Source organism: Marmota marmota, unplaced genomic scaffold, assembly GCF_001458135.2.
Source record: "Marmota marmota marmota unplaced genomic scaffold, marMar, whole genome shotgun sequence".
Classification (NCBI taxonomy): domain Eukaryota; kingdom Metazoa; phylum Chordata; class Mammalia; order Rodentia; family Sciuridae; genus Marmota; species Marmota marmota.
This window is the reverse complement of record NW_025999969.1, coordinates 528,756-549,957: the sequence shown is the minus strand read 5'-3', so window position 1 is coordinate 549,957 and position 21,202 is coordinate 528,756. Positions and strand designations below refer to the sequence as shown.

General features: G+C 38.3%; 1 protein-coding gene across 5 annotated transcripts in view; it reads left to right on the top strand.

Moving 5' to 3' along the window:
- The first annotated feature begins 3,817 nt into the window (after nucleotides 1–3,817).
- The window catches only part of Abcc5 (ATP binding cassette subfamily C member 5), a 78,132-nt gene continuing 60,747 nt past the window's right edge, over nucleotides 3,818–21,202 (top strand). Inside the window, exons 1-2 of one of the 5 annotated variants that reach the window (XM_015499914.2) lie at nucleotides 3,818–3,947; nucleotides 7,471–7,653. In XM_015499914.2, the coding sequence (XP_015355400.1) occupies nucleotides 7,525–7,653 (129 nt within the window). In that variant the 5' untranslated portion in view covers nucleotides 3,818–3,947; nucleotides 7,471–7,524. Of the gene's footprint in view, nucleotides 3,948–4,259; nucleotides 4,487–6,246; nucleotides 6,268–6,340; nucleotides 6,590–7,470; nucleotides 7,654–21,202 lie in introns of those variants that run through there. The other 4 variants (XM_048803976.1, XM_048803973.1, XM_048803975.1 and 1 more) reach the window with 4 other exon arrangements.

Here is a 21,202-nt window from a genome sequence, read left to right as displayed (position 1 = left end):
GCATACCTTGTGACAAGAGAATGTCCTGTAGGATAACCCACCCTTTACTCAAACTAGGTTTAAATAGAGTCTCCAAAAGTCACTGGAAAATAAATTTGGAGAGAAGGAAACAAAAATATGAGGTCACTGGAGCATTGCAAACCACCTCCCCATACTTTAAAATCACTCTGGCATATAATGCATCACCGAAAAGGCATGTACCATCTGCCACTGCTTTCAGGTGGCACAGGCAACTTTTTGACCCTGCTGCCATCTTTAAAAAAAAAAGAGGCTACCCTTTTTTATAATCAACTTCAGTCTCTGAGGTTTTACAAATGGCTTCAGTAGTATCAAATCCTAACACTTTTTAATGTGTCAGAAGCAATTTGGACCTATGTATACTGAATGAAGGGAATGATTAGGGGTGTGGGGGAGATTGCAGAGGTACGCCACTGCTACAAGAAATTAAATGCTGTTTCCAAAAAATTATTTTTATTTCATGTTCAAATAAGGCTGAGAAATGCTGAATAATATAAACTAAATAGGATTTTAGAAATTCTGTTTTCTCAGAACATCAGGGATAGTATTCCATAGCTTGTTTTGAAGTAAACACTGTTTTAGGTAAACAAATTTAGAAGAAAAAAAAAACTTGACAAAATCATTTCAGGTAGAATAGAGAATATAGAATGCAAGTAGTATGGTGTGAATAAATCAAGAAATTAAAAACATAAACTAGATAAGTTCTTTAAACTTGAAGTTTGATTAGAACTTTAAGAAGCTACAAGCAAGTAGAACATAAAATAGATATACAATTCAAACTGTCTCTAAATCTCCAAACAATATAATCTCAGACTGTCTCAAGAAGGAATTTTTAAAAGTTTTTTTCTTTTCTTTTCCTTTATATTAACGACTTTCCAACTGGAGGCTACATGTATCCACCTAGTTCTAATTTGGGGGATGAGGGTCTAAAAGAATGCTTTAGTATTGGTATTTTTCACATATGCCCACAGAGTAACATTAGTAGCTGAAAGGTAATGCTGATTTTCTCTATTGGTGGTCTCTTCTAATCAATAAAGCATATAATTTATGATTTACACACATACACTTATCTTAAAACTATTTCAATCAAAAAAGTTCAATTATTGACACACATTTATCCTAATGGGTGTCAATAATTAAACTATTTTGGTTGAAAAGTAAATGCAGCCTGTATACATTTTTTAAATTTTCTCAAGCTGATATTCAGGGTAAACAATGGTTATTATTACTAATGTCGACCACAGTTGTTTATCTCTTCTGATCAAAAGCCCCTTTTTTATAGAAAAACACTTAAGAAGTTTTGAGGAATGACTGGGAAGTTTGCTCTATACTAAGTCTGCCTAAGAAGGCTTCTGGCCTAAGAAGGCTCTATCTAGGCTAGACTATTTGATTTGGCTGTGGTGTTTTGTGGGACCAGATCACAGAAGGACTTGTACCAAGCTAAAGTTTGGTTTGATCTATTGTCTGGTGTTTCACCAAACTAGACTAAGGCTCAGACCTCTTTTAAGAGAAACAATTCTCTTAAATACCTGAGGCTGACTTAAGTCACTTTCATTATAATATTACTTAAATATGTACATTCATAAAACCGTGTACAAAGTGCTTATGCTTATACTCATATATCACTATAAAATTAAATTTGCAAATTATATATCAAGACTACAAATAACATTAGTTTATTATAGTGGATAATGTTTTTTTTGTTTTTTTTTTTTTGCTAAAACAAGATCATTGCTGCCATCCCCCCCCCTTTTTTTAGCAAGCAACTAGTGTTTGAACACCAGTCATTCTTTTTTTTATTTTTGAACACCAGTTATTTTGTGAGGGGGCAGTTTCCTCTTTTCTTGAAGTTTAGGGAATATTACCCCCCAAAATATGTCACAACCCAGACACATTTCAAGAAGGGTATATATTATTGTCAATATCATGTAAAGAAGTATAGTTTCTTAGACAGACCAAGACAGGGCTACAGTTTTTTGAAGCCAGGCACCAATGCTATATAGTACATATCCATTGTTTTTAAAAGAAACTATAATAAGTATATTTGAAGCATTTCAGGGACATCTTAGTAGTTTTAAAAAAATTTATACAAAGGTATCAGATTTGCAGCTGTTGGGTGCTACAGTATTTGAGGCATGGCTGGATTCTTTAGGAGGTGGGATCTCATTGCTACCTTAATTTTCATTTTCCTGATGATTAGTGATATTGGGTGTCTTCATATTTGAGAAGTTGCTCAGGTTTCTTTTTCTGTGAGCTGTTTTTCATAGCACTTTCCTTTTCTTATTGAGTTGTAGAAATTACTTGAATATTTTGTATTTTAAGTATCAGTTTTAATTTTGTGGTTTATCTTTCATTTTATGGCATCTTATACATGTTTTAATTTTAATATAGTAAGAAATTATCAACCTTCCCTTTATTTTTTAATCTCAAGAGTTTTCCCTTACTCCTAAGTTCATAAAGATGTTTCCTACTTTTTTCTAAAAGTTTTTAAGTTTTCTCACACCTGAGTCTTTGATCTACCCCAGATTTCTCTGTGCAGTATGAAGTAGTAAATTTTTCTTTTATATGGACAATTAACTCTTCCAGTGTTATTTGTTTAATGTCTTTATTTCCCCACAGATGTTGAAGGTTGTCTCTGTCACTGATCAAATTTACACATACGTGTCTGTTTCTAGGTTCTCTATTCTACTGCATTGGTCTATTAATGTATCTGTGTTCAAGAATACACTGTAATCCCAGCAGCTGGAGAGGCTGAGGCAGGAGGATTGTGAGTTGATAGCCAGTCTCAGCAATGGCAAGGTGCTAAGCAACATAGTGAGACCCTGTCTCTAAATAGAATACAAAATAGATCTGGGGATGTGACTCAGTGATTGAGTGCCCCTGAGTTCAATCCCGGGTATCCATCCCCATCAAAAACAAAACAAAACAAACAAACAAACAAACAAACCTACACTGGTAGTAACTTCAGCTTTATGTTAGTGTCTTCACACTAGCTAATTAGTTGTTTGAAAAGGGACAAGTCACTTTATCTACTTTTAAAATCTCTTAAGTGGAAAATCATAATACCTACAAATAGGTTTAAGGAAAGTAAAAGCAAGAAAGTTGTTATGTGAAGTCCCAGAAAGAGTAAGGAGACACTCAATAGAGCAGTCTTTATATTATGATGATGCTGAAGGAACAGATAAAATAAAAAGGAAATGATCGGTCCCCCTGAGAGTCCCATTTCTATTTATTTATTTATTTATTTTTAAAAGGTGAGTTTGCATACCACTTCTAAGGCTCTTGCCACTTTTAAAGCTGTGATCTAGGCAGCACATTATGTGATGGACAGTTGGGACAAAAGTGAGAAAGGTGGACTATGCAGAATGTAGTAGGGTCGAATCAGGAGCCAGCAAATGCAAACCGGTAAGTGCCACAAGAGATAATAAGGTCTGTGGCTGGGGGACCCGGGAAGGCTCTTCTTCAAGCAGAAGCAAGCTACGATGACCTTCACAGTATTTTCTGGCACATGAAGGGCCACCCATGGTTTGACAGCTCTGCCTATGAACATCAGGCTGCCTGCGAATGAAGAGCCACCGGCTACCCTACAGTATACCCATGGGGACACACGACCTCAAAGAAGATTCCAGGCAGGCTCCCAAAGATAAGGGAAGGATGGGGCAGTACCGGGAGCGCGGTGGAAAGAGGAGTAGCTCCCACCCCATCCCCGGTGTGTGCGGTGCTTCTGGGAAATGCAGTCCTTTGCTGCATGAGGAGCCAGGGGCTCCTGGAAGGGGGACTACAATTCCCTTCAGTCTTCCGATCGGTTTGTGCAGCGCGCTTGCGCGATGTGGCAGCCGATGCCGCTATAAAGGCTTGTTTTGCTCCGGTGCAGATGCTCCGGAGCGTGGTTGAGTGGCCAGCGCTCCTGTCTGGGAGCTGGGGTGCAGGTAGGTGACGGCTTCAGCCTTACCCCTACCGTGTCCTTTGATTGTCAGGAGGATCACCCCCTTGCCTTTCCTTGTGGTGCTGCGGGCTGTGATCGGGGTTCCAGCAGTTCGCGGGAAGCTGGAGACTTGAGACGCGGGGCCTGGCCTCCTTCTGTTCTCCCGCTGTCCTCTTCTTGTGTTGCGCCCTCAGGGGGCTTTCGATGGGGTCTTTGCGTCTGAAAGCAGGCAGGTAGGGTTGGAGTGAGTGGTCGGGTGCCGGCTCCATCCCCGGATGCGGCCACCAGGGGGTGCTGCGTTCCCGGGCGGTGGGTGTGGGTAGCAATCGCATCGCCTCGCCTAGCCTCGCCAGGCCCTTGCTGGCGGTGGGAACGCCCTAAGGCAGGGGCTCCTCCAGCGAAGCTGGCCTGAGAAAAGACTCTACCTCAAAGGTTGTGGGCGGGAGGCCTGGGCACCGGTCTCAAGCTGCGGACTGGAGATAGCGCTATCAGCCACCTCCGAAGTCGGTGATTCCCTTCGTTTTTGCAAACCGGTAAATGGAGGTACGTGACATAAGCACTAACAGCAAGCCCGTGGCAGAGCCGGGAATGGAGCCCATATCTCTTGACTGTCATCGGGTGCCCTTTTCACCTCTACCACACCGAGCTGTGCGTTGCTTTGTATTTACCACACAGGGTCATTTGGTTCGGCACAAACGTGGGAAGCTGGAGACAGGTAGGCGCAGGAACGATTGGGAAAGTTTCTGAAGGTTTTGAAGGAGGAGATGGATAGCTTATACAGTGGTCTTTAGCGTAAATGAAAGGCTGGAAGCTTGGAGGCACAAGTGGATTGCAGGGGGCGTGGTAAATATGTATCCTTTTAGCTTCAGGGTTTCCTTGTGCCAGCTTCAGGGCCTGGCGCACGGTCTCTGTGGTACTGGAAACTACTCAGGAATGTTGTGATAAGGCACTTGGAAACACCAGTCTGCCTGGTTACTGTTCTTGTAAACCTGCGCAGCTCCCCTCCTTCGTGCAGTTGTGTCTGTGTCGCTGTGCAGGGAGTGTCTACCCTTTTATCACTGGCGGGGAGACTTCTTGATATAAAAGGCAGCTAGCTGACCAACTGGCCACAACCCAGTTGGTCTAAGCACTTCGTTGAGTCTAAGCACTTCATTGGGGTTCCCCCACATTCATTATTATTGTTCTGCCCCTACCCAGCTCTGCCGCTACCTTTAAAATCCCCTTCTTTTCTTCTACCCTTTATAGCTGAGACAAGTTAGCTTTTGAAAGACTTTCCAACAACTTCAAGGGGGAACAGGAGGAAAAAAATATGTAAATAGTATATATTAAAAAAAAGTCTGATCTATCCTTAGCTGCTTCAGAGTAGGGTCTTGTTTCCCTCCTAAATCTGTTTGGCTTCCTTTTGCTTAGCTGGCCTCCACGTGGAGTGCCCTGTCATATCCCCGAAATACAGAAGATGGTGTCCTCCCTATGTTCAAGGCCAAGAGGCAGTAACTTTGTGCCTACTCAGAGCCTATCTACTGTCATGACTAGCCCTTTTTCCAGGAAATTTGAGAGATGGAGGTGTTAAAGATAATGGAAACAGTTCCTCATACCTTTCATATTTAGAATAACTTGGTTCCTTAGAACAGGATAGGATAGGTCCCTCAGGGTAGCTCACTAAGGTCCTTATCTTACACCAGTCACAATAGATACAACAAAACAATAATTATTTCTATCATAACAGAAATCATTTCATCCCTGCCACTATCTACTCAAGAGTTCTGCTGATTCTGCTCTTCCTTTGAAATAAAGTAGTTGAAAGCATTTAGCTATCCTGGATTCTTAGGTTATTGAGCTGCTCTTAATATGGGATTTGGTATTGTGAATGAGTTGGTTATCTTGGCCAGCCCTTTTCAAGCTCCCTACCCTATCTCCCTTCCTGACTATTTAAAAAGTAGCACTAATCCTCTTCAGATAATCTGCTAGGGTAGGGAACCTTTGGAGGGGAAGGTTGGACTTCTGTGATCACGGTAACAAGAAGGGTTCCTCTGATCTGCAGCTACAGCTGGACAGTGGGGACACTGGCAGATGCCAGGTCTGTTTATAGTTTAGCCTTAATGAGGTCTCAATGACGTGATTGCTGTGCTCTTGCTTAGTAAGCTGGTGTTCTTTATGGTGCACTTTGTCATTGGACAAGGTGATTTTTTTTTTAAGATAAATAACTTAGCAATATCAATTTAAGGTACTTGAATCCAGATTTTGAAAAGCAAGAAATCAAGTTTTCTTTGTGCTGGTAACCTGTCTCTGCTGAGTAGATTTAGTCCTCTTTAGGTAGAGGATTAGTAAGTGTTTTTCTCTTTTTTTCTGATACACTTAGAATGAGTTATAATTGTCAGAATTTTGTGCTGCTTGGAGGAGTTGTACTTCTAAGTCACAGGGAGAGCCCTGGATTTGTGCTACATTGTAATTTCTAGTGAGACTGCTGTGCAAGGTGTTTTCTCAGCTTCTATCTGGGAAGTTGCAAACCTTCAGAGTTGGGAGAATGTTTTAGAGAGGCTCTTTTGTGTTTATTTTTTAAAAAGTGACCAGAGTTGATTAGAGGAGTATTGATTAGAGTTAACCAAGCAAGCAGTGGTTTAGAACGGAGATTCAGGTGGAAATTAGGTAAGAATGGGGAATTTATTGTTTTTAAATAACAACTTTACTGAGATTTAACTTATTATAAAATTCATCCTTTTAACGTATACAATTTAATGTTGTTGGAGATATATATGACATTTTTAGTACCCCAAGGGGAAATTTTATGTTTAAAATTTTATCCTATTATTTTGTATTTTAGCTGTGTAATTGCATGGAGCTTAAAAACAATATGAGCTAATCTATTAGCTAATTATAAAACTAAGGAGATAGGATTTATCATTGTAGGATAAGTGTTTATAAGTTTTTATTTAATAAAGTTTGGTAGAAGAAATGATATCTTTTAAAATTGTTGAGTTTATAATGTTTAGAACAAATAGATTTTTCCTAGAAAGTCTGAAAAAGAAAAAAAATTATCTAAATGTTCCATCTATTGCATTTGAATATAGTTGAAATGGGTGGATATTTCTTTAGTAGTGTGTTTATTATGTTTTTAAAAATTTTTCCCTTGGGGGTGGGAGAAGTTGATTTTCCTTGATTCTGTTATGCTGATTTTTTTTTGTTTAAAAAATGAAATGATAGTTCTGAAATTTTGAAAAATCACTTTTATAGCTTAATACTTTTTATGGCTTTTTTTTTTTTTTTTTTTGGTACTGGGGATTGAACTCAGGGGCACTCTCCCACTGAGCCACATCCCCAGCCCTATTTTTGTATTTTATTTAGAGACAGGGTCTCACTGAGTTGCAATCCTCTTGCCTCAGCCTCCGAGCAGTTGGGATTACAGGTGTGTGCCACCGTGCCTGGCTTTTTATAGGTTTAATACTTTTGCCCTTTTTTCCAAAGGTATTTTAAAACATGTTTAAACACAATGTAGGAAATATCTGTTCTTGTTGAATTTTTAATTTCAGAAATTCTGAGTGAAACCAAGAGTCTGTGAACCCTGGCACCTCCACTCAGCAAAGATGAAGGATATTGACATAGGAAAAGAGTACATCATCCCCAGTCCCGGCTATAGAAATGTCAGGGAGAGAAGCAGCACTTCTGGGCCGCACAGAGACCGTGAGGACTCCAAGTTCAAGAGAACTCGACCGGTCAGTGTTTCTTTTCCTAGGTGTCCCTTTTCCTTCTGCTTGTTGTATAATATTAGACCACACCTAATTTTTCTTTTCTTTTCTTTTTTTTTTTTTGTATGGTGCATAATTTAAACATCTATTTTTCTTTATTGGCTTTAGGTCATTGTTAAGAATTTATGTTTATGGTTACTTGGGGCAGGGAGTGTAGCTTGGTGTAGAGCAAGCACTTAGCCTGTAGGATGTCCTGGGCTCAATCTCTAAACTAACAACAAAAACAACACCCAAAAGCAAAAGCCAAAAAAACAAGAACTTATAATTACTTGTGAAGGAGTCGCTGGTTCGTAGTAAACACTTAATAAGTGGAAGGAGAGTGTCCTGCAGGCTCTTATCTATTTCTTCCTTAGTGTTCTCTTTCAATTATTCCATTTTTGATGTCTTCTGAAGAACTTTAGCTTAAGAGAAGCTAACTTATAAGGGGGCAGGGGACAGAATGAATTTGAACCATTAATCTTTATTCATTGTAATTTGGGGATTTTTTTCTTTTACCTGTGTTTTGTGTTTAAAATATGAATCATTTGGAGAGATTTGCTGAGGGTGATTGGAATAATTCTAGATATTTGAAGGATAATCTGTAAGTCTTTCAGGTGAATTCATGAATGTAAAGAAGTCTTTAATAATTATCTCTTTCCTCCAATAGAAATAATGAAAATATATTTTAAACTGGAGGATATATGTATGTGTGTGTTTGTGTGTGTGTGTGTATATATATATATATATATATATATTGTCTGAGAAAAAGCATTATACCTTTTCTTGAATTGCTAAAGAAACTAATAGGTCAGAGTAGGGGTGACTAGGTTTAGGCAGTTGATGTTTATGTTCATGTATTTGTTATGTGAAAACCTAAGAAAGATTTGGACTTTGCAGTTGATGGTGGGTGTTGCATTAGCCTGACATTACTGTTCCTCTTTGGTGCATGAAAGCCTTTGCTTTCTTAATCAACATTGTCTCACTCATAGGTCTCTATCTCAGATACTTAATTATTATAGAATACGTTCCCATTAGGCTTATCTTTGGAAAAACAATTGCAATGTAATCAGTGTCAAATACTTCTTTGGTGCCTATTTTGTAACTTCTCTGGGTCCTTTGTCTAGACCTTATGTTAATTAAACATTTATTGAATATATTCTGACAACATCAGTGTGGCACATGAAATCACAAAGAAAACCTTGGAGTAGGGCTTTGGAGGGTGATTCGGTGGGAAGGCTTTTTAGGTAATAGAGTAAAGACCCAGAGGCACAGAAAAAGTACATGGCATGTTGAAACCTTGGATAAACTGCATCATTGTGCCTTAGTCGTTTATATATAAACTGGTGTCAGCAGGGGTTGTGGCTCAGTGAAGGAGCACTTGCCTAGCACATGTGAGGCACTGGGTTTGATCCTCAGCACCACATATAAATAAAATAAAGGTATTGTGTTCACCTAAAACTAAAAAAAAAAAAGTAAAAGAAAACAGTAATATTTAACTAATGGGATCATTGAGAATTAAGTGAAATAATATACATAAAATACTTAGGATTATGCCTGCCATGTCCAGTGATCAATAAATGTGAGCTCTTAGATCTAGTTGTCTAGAATGTAGGATGTGTAAAGGGGGTATAGGTCAAGAAAAACTGAGCATGCTGTGCTAAGGAATCTTTTACTGTGGACATTGCAGAACTATTAGAAATTAATGAGTTTTTTTTAACTCTTATTTTGAGATGTGTAAATTCACATGCAGTTATAAAAAAAAATACAGAGTGATCTTTTATATTCTTTATCCTGTTTCCCCCCACCAAAGTAACATCTTGCATAATTTTAATATAGTATCTCAACAGGATAGTGATTGGCCTTGATCCAATCATTTGACTCCATTAAGTATAGTTTTACATGTAGTAGTTGGTTATGTATGCACATGCATTCTATGCAGTTTTTACCACAGTCAAAATACCAAAGTTCCATCACAAGCATCTCTCATGCTGCCTTTTATAACTACCTCACCCTACCCACTGGAAACCACTACTCTTTGTTTTTTTTTTTCTAAAAGCTTTAAAAAGTTAGTTTTAACCAACTATTTAATGTTTGAGAGAATTTCTAAAGATGCAAATAAAATTGTAATACAGTAAAAACTAACACTTATAGATCAGTAAGCTAAAAATATTCTCTGGCTCTAAAAAGTCTCCTAAAGTAGTTTAAAGATTTTTTTTCTCATTGAAATGGACATGATCAAATATTTATTTGAAATAAATATAAATTGTTTTAAATAAAATATAGAAACATAATAAAAGTTATTTCACTGAAAGAGGGTTTAGTGCCACTTGAACCCTTGTAAATATGCATCACTAACTAACATTAGGATCAACCAGACTGAAATTAGAATTTAGCAATACTCTCACATTTTATCCAATTAGAATTTAGCAATACTCTCACATTTCCCTAATAACACAAACCCCAATATTTTAAAAACCCTATTAATATTAGTAGTATGAATGCTAGTAAAATGATCACCAACTTACAATGGTTTGACTTAATAATTTTCAGCTTACAACAGTATGAAAGCAGTACACATTCAGTAGAAACTGTACTGCATATTTTGAATTTTGGTCTTTCTCAGACTAACAGTATATGGTCTGATAATCTCTTATGCTGGGCAGTGGCAGCAAGGTATAGTTTACTACCAGTCTCATAGTAACAAGGGAAAAACTAAGACTATAAATACTGTGTTGCTAAGCTAGGATGTGCATGCAGTAGGTTAGGTGTATTCAATGCATTTCTTATTTAAAATGTTTTCAACTCACAATGTGTTTATCAGGATATTTATCAGCAAGTCAAAGAGCATCTATTCAGGAAGTATTAGTTTTAATAGGTGTTTCACAGTGTGATTTAGATTAATTAAAAAAGGGAATTATAAATTATTATAGACTTCATTTTAAAATAATGTTATAATTATTGCAATATTGTCTATGCACACAATAAATATGATCAGGAGAATACAAAAAGCATAGGGGCTGGGCCCTTATTAAAGTCATACTCCTCTCTGGACCCTGGCAAATATCATGTGGGAAACCATGATATTTGTTGAGCAACAGCCAGGCTAGTGCATCTCTAAGGTTTCAGGAGTCCATATGAATTTTATTTTCATTACTCTTGCCCATTTTCTAAACTTTGAAATTTGAGTACTGTTTCCTTGAAATCACTACTTTTTTCTTTGGGAAACCACTACTCTTTTCTTCATTTCCATGATTTTGTCATTTTAAGAATGCTATATAGGGCTGGGGATGTGGCTCAAGCGGTAGCGCGCTCGCCTGGCATGCGTGCGGCCCGGGTTCGATCCTCAGCACCACATACCAACAAAGATGTTGTGTCTGCCGAAAACTAATAAATAAATATTAAAAAAAAAAAAAATTAAAAAAAAAAAAAAGAATGCTATATATTGGGGCTGGGATTGTGGCTCAGTGGTAGAGCGCTTGTCTAGCATGTGCAAGGTCCTGGGTTTGATCCTCAGCACCACATTAAAAAAATAAATAAATAAAATAAAGGTATTATTATGTCCAACTACTTCTAAAAAATAAATGTTTAAAAAAAAAGAATGCTATATAAATGGAATCATATAGTGTAACTTTTGTTTTGATGGGTACTGAGGATTGAACTCAGGTGCACTCAACCACTGAGCCACATCACATCCCCAGCCCTTTTTTGTATTCTATTTAGAGACAGGGTCTCACTGAATTGCTTGGTGCCTGGCTTGGAACTCTAGATCCTCCTGCCTCAGCCTCCTGAGCCGCTGGGGTCACAGGCAAGCACCACTGCGGCCGGCTTAGTGTAACCTTTTGAGATTGCTTTTTTCACTCAGCCTAATTCCGGTGATGACTATCTCTTGTAGTGGGCCTTAGTAGTTCTTTTGTTTTTAATGCTGGATAGTATTCTGTGTTATAGAAAAACCAATTTGTTTAACCAATTATCACTGAAGGACATTTGAGTTATTTCTGGTTTGTAACAATTATAAATAAAGGTACTTTAAACATTTGTGAGCTAGATTTTGTGTGAACATAAGCTTACATTTCTTAGATGACTGTCTAGGACTCTAAATTACTGGGTCATACGGGTAAGTGCATATTTATTTTTATAACAAACTGCAATATTCTTTCCCAGAGTGGCTGTATCATTTCACATTCACACCAGCAGTGATCCAGTTTTTCCATATTCTTGCCAGTATTTGGAGTTATCATTATTTTTTTGTAGACATTCTGATTGGTATTTCTGATATCTCATTGTGGTTTTAATTTGCATTTCTCTAATGACTTCAGATTCTGAAATGAGAACAGATTTTTAAGACTAGATTTTATCTTACATTAGTCTTGAAACAGTGCAGAAAAACCTTATATTGGAGAGAGAGAGACAAAATACAGGAGTCATCAGGAGGCTGCTGTGTCAGTTCCTGTGAGAACGTCCAGGGAGCTGTTTCAAAGTGTTAAAGTGAGGCTGGAGGAGGTGGAAGAGGTGAGGGGTATTTCTGGAAGGGGAAGGAGGCTTGGAGTGTCTGGGATTGGTGGTAAGGATTTAAAACTGTTAGTAAACATAGGGCAAGAGAAGGAGAAGATTTGGTAGAAAAGAATGAGTGGTTTTGTTTGCTTCTTGGTCTAAGATCCAAGTGAGTGGTTTTGAACATGTTGAATTTGAAGTGCATCCTGGTAAAATTATCAGTAGGTAGAGCATGGACCAGAAGTAAAGTAAAGAAGAATTTTGGACTCATTAGTGTGCCCATGTGGATGAAGCCATGGATGTGGGCAAGCTTGCCCAGGGTGGCTTGTAGAGCAAGGAAAGGTGGAACACTGTGTAGCTAGGGTGTGGACCTGTGAAATTCCTGGGGACAGGAGCCTGTCCAGTTTGTTGAGGTTGAATTAACATTAGGATATGCAAGGGCAGCAGCAGATTCCCTCCACAGGTGGAAGAAGTGCAAATAGAGTCAACCATTGTGATAGCTGGCTTCCCCCTGTGACGAAACCTGATGTTGAGCAATAGCAAGGCTTGTGCATCTATAAGGTTTCAGGAGTCCATATGAATTTTATTTTCATTACTCTTGCCTATTTTCTAAACTTTTAAATTTTCTTGATTTTTATCATATTATTTACCCTCTGAACAGTTTTTACTTCAAATATTTCTTTTAGTCCACTTTCTCTTTTTTTCTTAGCCTTGACCTAAGCAATAAAATCAAACAAAAAAAAGGTTTATTCATCCTATTTTTGTATATACATTAAATGAGCTACTAAGTGTTTTTAGAAGTTCACATATCATCTAGAATCCTCTCAAATACCACCATCAAAAAACACAATTTCTCAGATACATTTATCTTGAGCTTGGCTCATATGTTAATAAATTTACTCACAGAAGGAACCAGCAAGATGATAAAAACTTTCTAGCTTGAAATTGTATAAAAGTAGATCATTCAAGTTGTTAGGAAGCAGGACACCTGCATAAGAATGTTGAGTTTTTTAAAAAAGTAAACAGCTAATTGGGCAGAGGTTGCAATTTCATGTCACATCATCATAACAATCATTTCTATAATAGTTGTTAGAGAGGTGATCTGGGACAGGACCTCCCAGATGCTAGGTATGCCTGCTGTCAATCAGAAATTTAAAAAAAAAAAAAAAAAAAACAGTACCTTTCAGTAACAAAAGATAAGGACACATCTCGTTTTCTGAATTGGAAAACAAGGTTTCTTTCACCATTTCGCCTTTGATAGGTCCAGTTAATTGGAAGCACGAAACTGTATCAAACAGATGTCAGAAGCAAAGGACCAAAGAAAAAGTTCTGATTTTAAATAGGTCAGTGCTGTAAACAAATATTCTGTGTACATAGTATGGTCATTTCTTAAGTATTGTGACCAAATCTTTCTTTTGGAATATTCTGGGAAAATTTTCTGATCAGTCATGTCTTTAAATATTTGTAGTTTCCTACATCTGCTTAGAGATAATTAGGACAAATTTGGATGCATTTGAACACCTACCCTTTCTTTAGGACTATAAAGTTAATTCTGTGGCACAACCAATCTTTTGCTTGGCTGATACCCTTTAACCCTGATTGTTAATAGTGGGGCCTTCTGTTGTTGTTAGTTCTTTGAACTAAGAACTAGCTTTGACCAGTATTCTTTCAACTTACTTAAAGATTTATATCTAGACCACTACTGAACACTGTTATGGTACCTGAGGTCTCATTTTTCAGGTATTAGCTCCCTTCCTTATAATTACATTCATATCTGCACATGTAGATCATATGACTCCATAAACCTATATACATATATAATTTTTTTTTGCGGGGGCGGGGGGCTCTTCCTAGTGGTACCAGGGATTGGACTCGGGGCCTTGCACATGCTAGGCAAATTTTGTACCCACTGACCTACATCTCCAGCCCTTTAAAAAAATATATTATTTTTCTTTGAGACAGGGTCTTGCTAAGTTGTCCAGGCTGTCCTGGAACTTGTGATCCTTCTGCTCCGGCTTCCTGAGTAGCTGGGATTATTGGCATATGTCATGGCCCTGATTTTTTCCCCCCTTTTTAAGGTGCAGTGTTGATCATTTTATATTTCAGCAAACATTTTTGCACTCTTCAGGATGTAGGCACTGTGCTTGTCCTTTAGTAGATGCTTAAACTCATAAACATGTACTTGGATTACTATAATTTGGGTGCTATGGAAATTGACAAAAAAGAGAAATGCTTCTCTCTTAGGGAAGACTAAGAGAGGAGCATTTGACTGGAGGCTTGATGAATAGGTAGCATTTGGAGATACCAAGAAAAAGCCAGGCAGAAGAAAGTGTTATGGGTAGGGACCAAGGCCCCTTTGGCATTAAGCATGAAGTATGTGGATCATAAATAGGGATAAGTCAGTGGGCTTCAGATTGTGATGTTCTTGAATAATAAGTAAAGGAATTTGGGATTTTGTTGCTTTAATATTTAGAAAAAAATAATATTTAAGCCAAAGCAAGACAAAGCTAGAGACATTTTGATAATCTTTGATTGTGGTGGTCCTTTTTCCTAGTGCTCTCAGGCCAAAGCTAAAGATGACGTGTTTTTTACTGGCATGTCTAATCTAAAGATGGAGGAAGGATGAAGAATGAGTAGGAGTCAACGAAAGTTCATGTGCCATTATTACTGCGTTATTTTTTCTCTTTACCCAGAAGTACTGTTGGTGGAATTTTCCTCCAAGTTAGAATATTCTGCATCTAGGAAAAGTAACAAAGCACAAGTGTTCAGAAAATCCAGGGATCTTCACTGAGCAATTTTAAAATTCTGTGTGGGGCTAATTCTTTAACCTTGCTTGGAGTTTTTTTGTTTTTTTTTTTTTAAGAGAGAGAGGAGAGGGAGGGGGAGAGAGAGAGAGAGAGAGAATTTTTTAATGTTTATTGTTTAGTTTTCGGCAGACACAACATCTTTGTTTGTATGTGGTGCTGAGGATCGAACCCGGGCCGCACGCATGCCAGGCGAGCGCGCTACCGCTTGAGCCACATCCCCAGCCCTTGCTTGGAGTTTTTATGATTAGTTATTTGAAATATTTTGGTGAACTGAAATTTTGTCTTAGGATAAAGGATTAAGGATGTGGGTCTAATCTTACCAAAAATAATTCTGTATTAGGAAAGAAATGGGGGCTCACAATGGAAAATGTGCAATGTGTGTAAGATTAGAACAGAAAAAATATATCACCCTAACTCTTCTACTCACAGACACTGTTGTTTTCATGGAATAGTTTTGCCCAGTAACATTATACTTTTAGAGAATTTGACCCTGAAAGCTTTTCTTTACAGATTAAGGGTATATGAGGTTTTTTTAAATGCCTTCGTATTGTCTGAGTCAAGAATATTACCTGTGTTTGTACTTGCTCTTAGGAAGGAGAGCAAGAAGAAGGAGATAGTTCCCCCCCCCCCTGGACTGGTGCCCTCAGTGACTTAGCAGCATTTCTGGCATTAGCTGTTAATGATGAGTAAGAACACTCCCCACCCCCCACCCCCCACCCCGCCCCTGCCTCCCCCCTCCCCGCCCCTGCTCCCCCCTCCCTTTGCTTTTCCTCCCTATAGGCATCCATAGAGCTTTGTAAGGCTCAGTAGTCTATGGGTGCTGCTGGGTGCGATATGGTATCTGGCCTATGGCCAGCTGTTGGTCTCCAGTAGCAGCCCAGAGCTCTCTGGAGGAGATGACAACAGCGCTGCTATTGGTGCAGAGCCCAGGTGACTGTGCCGCTGGGGACAACAGCTCCCCCTCGAAGGGGCTCCTGAGGCTGGCCTGCTGCCTCGATCCTGAGCTCACACTGCCAACTGCAGCAAGATTGCTGCTGCCTTCCTAGGGAACACTGCCACAGGGAAATAAATACAGCCTACTGGCCAGAGTTGAAAGAGCTTTCTGTCAAAAGGGAAGAAAAGTGTTGAAACTGGCTTCCTGTTTTCAAAGCAGTTTTAAGTGCCCAAGTCTTTATTTTGTTAACTTGGAAGTTATAAATGGCCAATGAAAACTTTCAAGGAAACCTTGTTTCTATTTTTAGGTAACCTCTGCTAATGCTTTCTTTAGTGTCTTGGCATTTTCTGCACTCTCTTAATCAAAAATAAAAATATTAATGTCAAGAACAAGAAACAGGGTCTCCAAAAGTTTTTGCAATGGTTGAACCAGTCAACTTTCAAACTTACTAACATGAAGTTTATTTGATACGTTGACACTCACTAATGAGCAGAATTACCGTCCTTTTAGGGAGTTAACTATCTGTTAAATGTGTTTTAATTATTTAAGATTATTTTCTGAATTAGCTGTTCAAAGAATCAACTTAATTTTGTTAATCGATATCAGATGAAAACTTACATTTAACAAAGCCTGTTCATAGAGACAGAAAGGAAGATTGATTTATAAATGTGTGTACTTTAAGAGAGATGGGATTATAAAGGCTATCCTGATCAGCTCCCATTTTATCTCACTGGTTTGTGAGTAAGGCTCAGGAGAGGTTTGCTGGGCAGATTGGGCTAGACTGTGTGCTCCTCTCAGTGGTATTATTTCTGCAAAAAACAGAGCTCTCCGTTTCTCTTCATCATTAATTTCTGCGGCCTGCTCTCCTGGCCCAGTGTGTTGGAATGCTGAAAGGCGCATGGAACAGCCAGCCAATGCCGAAGTACTGACAACTGTACCTAACTTTGGACTTCAGGACATGTTTGTTTTTGAAAGCAAATATTGACATAAAGGATTCATTTGTTGAGCTATGTCATAGAAATAGACATATTCAGGTTTTTAGAGACAAACTTCACAGAATGGATTTCAATGAATGACTATAGTTGGTTGCCTTTTTAAGAATCTCATGAACTTTATAAACTTCTTTTTATTTTTAGTTGGCATTGAACGTTTACGCAGTTTTCTTGAATGTGGTATCTCATGGTAGAAAAAACAACTCAATTGTCCATGAGAGTCAGGAACTTTTGTGTTTCTTCCCATCGTGCTCTATAGTTCTAGCCTGCTCTACAGTATCATGGTCACATATGGAACCCCTGGTGCCTATATTAAGCTTTGACATTTAACACGCTGTATTAAGCATTGAAAGAAGTTTTATTTGCAAATTCTATTCAAGTTTTTTTTTTCCTTTAAGCTAAACCCTGAAAATCTGGTTGAAGGGATTTTGTCAAGTGCAACAGACCAGCATTCTCAAGTTCTGCTATCTAAAGCAATGGTGTTTAGGTCAGGCTGCATATTAAAATCCTTTAAAGGATTTTTTTTAAATACTGATACACCCTATCCCGGACTTGTTAAATGAGTCTCTGGGGTAGAACATAGGTACTGGTATGATTTTAAAGTTCTTCAGTGATCCTAATGTGTAGCCAGTGCTGGGAACCTCCAGTCTAGATCTCCTGGAATAAAGGCTGTTTGTTTTATCCCTTCAACCAATGGTCTTCAAGTGTTTCCCCACCCCATGATTCATTTTCATTTTAATCCTTTGAAACATTATCATGGTATTAACAAGGTTAATCTCCAACCCCAATGTAATAGGAACTTTGAATAAAGTTGCTTAGAATTAAGCTTATGAAACAACAGAAAGCCCTCAAATTCCTACTGATTATGGGGTAATGCAAGATTATGATCTGCAGAAAAATACCTGTTTACCATGGTGATGGTTTTAAGTTTATATCCATTGGCTTCGTATATTTACCCTGTGAATTGTGTTACTATCTGGTCTTTGGAATGAGAGTTAACACAGTATAGCTATAAATGACTGAGATGATGCCCAAGTTAATTCATTTTTCCCAGCATGGCTCAGCTGCCAAGTGGTAGTGCTGAGATTAGCAGGTCCCCTGACTTTGAATAGTATGCTCTTCTTACTATATTCTGCATCTTCCTACCATGAAGGCTAGTTCTAGAATTTTGCTGACCCTCTTGTCTGAAGTGGCTGCTCTTTGGAAGTTTTCTTTTTTAAAAAACATTATTTTTTAGTTATAGTTGGACACAATATCTTTATTTTAATTATTTATTTTTATTGGTGCTGAGGATCTAACCCAGGGCCTCTCACATGCTAGGCGAGTGCTCTACTGCTGAGCCACAACCCCAGTCCCTCTTTGGAAGTTCTTAAGGGAAAAGCTTGAGATGATCAGGATCATGTTAACAACCCACTGGGAAGGAAGGGTGTGAGATTTAGGAGAAGTATCCTAGGGTGGGAAAGCCTGAAGTTAGCTAGCCTTGGGAGGATATCAACTTTTTAATTTCTTTTTAAATTTAAAAGAAAATCTTAAGTTCTCATTTTTTAAAAAAGAGTTTTATTACCTTTCATTTTTTAGGCCCTCAGAGGCCATCATTTTTTAATATATATCTTTATTTCTTTATTTTTATATGGTGCTGAGAATCGAACCCAGTGCCTCACTCATGCTAGGTGAGCGCGCTACCACTTGAGCCACATTCCCAGCCCTAAGTTCTCATTTTTAATTTAATTTTTAATATTCTGAATCTCTTGAGCACTGTATTTGGTGGTACGACAGTTCCTCTTAACCAAGTTTGTGTTTCTGAATGCTATAAAGGCAACCATGGGCTGGGACATCTACAGAAAGGCTTTTCTGGGGCTGGCAGGCTGTGTAAAAGGAAGTCGCTCATTGTGTTTTTAAGATCTTGTGAATTATTACGGAGAGGAGAGGAGGACTGTGCTACAGGAGCTGAGGCCTGTGGATTCTGATCATACCTTAGGAAAACTTTTATTTGAGGTGTGTGGAGATAGAAGTGCCGGCCCCTAATCCCCTCAGGAGCTAAAAATCGCCTCCTTGTAGCCCCTGGAAGCTGCCGTGTCTGCATTCAGGAACAACTTGGATGAGTCTTCAGCCTTAGGGCATAGGAAGGCTTCCCGGCTGTTGTGCTGCTGTCAGGAAGGGACTGGATTGTCCAGTCTGGGGAATGATTGCTGGCCCCTGGTGTCATGTCCCAGGGGCCTAAGTGCAGGGAAAACCATATAGTTGCCCTGTCAGCAAACATTCTGCTCTGGCATCCTAAAATAAGATGGACATAAACGGTGGCCATGTGGCATTACAGATACAAAGATGACATTAGTGTCCTCAGAGGAGAGGAAGTCTCTTGTGTAAGCAACTCTATTTGCTTGTGGATTGAATATTCCTTGTTCCCTCTCAGATGGGCATATATGTGCACATGTGATTCCCTGATCTTTGAGTCTTGGCACAGTCTGAACTTCATTGTCTCTTTTTAGCTCTGCAGTGTTTCCACTGCTTCCCTATCATCATCACCTTGGCAGGGAAAAAATGCTCAGTGTCTCATAGCCACATAGGGACAGGGAAGATACAGATGGCACTAGTATTTCATTCTGTGTTCTCAACTCCTGGATCAAGCAGCATTTCCCCCCAGGAATGAATCACCTGCTGTGAAGCCTCTCTATGTGGTTGGGCCATCTGGTCACCAAGAGCCCCACTGTTGTGCTCCTTTTAAGCTGTAAAGAAAACAGGTGCCCTCATCCAAGGAGAAGTTTTAGAAAGTCACTTCAGAAAAGGATTTAAAGCATCATAAAGTTTAAAAAAAAAAACAAACATAAAGTGTTTTTCCCTAGATCAGCATATATCAAGAATATATTTAGCTGCCTAGAGCCACCTCACTACTCCTAACACTTTGGGGCCAGATAATTCTTTAGTGTAGGATTGTCCTGTGCATTATAGGATGTTCAGCACCAGCCCTGGTCCCTGTCTACTAGAGATGTTAGCACTCTTCCAGTAGTGACAACCACAAGTGTCTCCATATGCCTCCTGGCAAGCAAAAACATCCTCATTTGAGAACTACTGACTACACTGCCCAATACAGTCAATATAGTAGGAACTAGCCACACATAGTTATTTAGCATTTGAAATGTGGCCAGTCTGAGTTGAGTTGTGCTTTAAGTATAGAATACATACCATATTTCAAAAACAAATATAAAATTTATAAAATACCTCATTAATAATTGTATATTGAGTATGTTAAAAAGTAATGTCTTTTATATAGTGTTAAATATTATTAAATATATCTTTTATTGCATTAAAATGTATTAGTAAAATTAATTATATCTTTTACTTTTAAATATGGCTACTAAAAATATTAAATTGCATTTTGTGGCTTATATTTGTGGCTTGCATTTATTTCTGTTGGACAGCACTTGAGCTAGTGTTCATGTACTATAGTTGAGCTATTATTCTTGTATTAGGCATTTAGATCCCTAAAAACAGTAAAGTTTAAATGATTTTTTTCCCTTTGGAAATTTTTCATTCATACAGTAAAATTATGCAGACACAGCATATGTAAAGTGTTACATGTTGCCAGTTTTTTCTCTCGAATATCTGCGATGCCATATTAAAAATTGATTTGGTGTTCAGATAGTTTATGTTTCTCTCTTTTTCCTCTTTCCCATGTTGGATTTTATCTCCTTTTTAAAGATATATAGTTGTAAATTAAAATTCAGTTTCTGTTTCTTTCTTTTTTTATTGGTGACATTGGTCTATTTGTTCTCTCCTGTATTCCTAGCATCTAGAACAGTACCTGAACATAGTCAGCTCTCAGTAAGTACATGCTGAATGAATGGACCAAGAAATATTATTCAGAGACTGGGGTTGTATCTCAGTGGTAGAACACTTGCTTAGCACATTCAAGGCCCTGAGTTCAATCCCTAGTGCTAAGGAGGGGAGAAAAGAGAATTATTATTCAGTAAAAGCTCACCATTTTACATATATTATTGTATCAGTTACCTGGTCATTTTTTTTTTTTGTTTTGTTCCCTTCCTTCAGTAGTAATTTATGCAGAAAGTTTTCCTTTTTACATTTAAACCCATCCATTCTACCTTTGATAGGATTTTGACATTGGCGGGGGAATGGAGGCTTTTGCCCTCCCTTTCATAGCTAGTATACTGTTTAATTTTCTTTTCTCTCTCTCTCTCTCTCTCTTTTTTTTTTTTTTTTTTTTTTTTTGAGACAGGGTTGCTGAGTTGCCCAGCAGGCTGGCCTTCCTCTGCCACCATGCTCAACTTTATTTTGTCATTTTTATGTACCTTTTT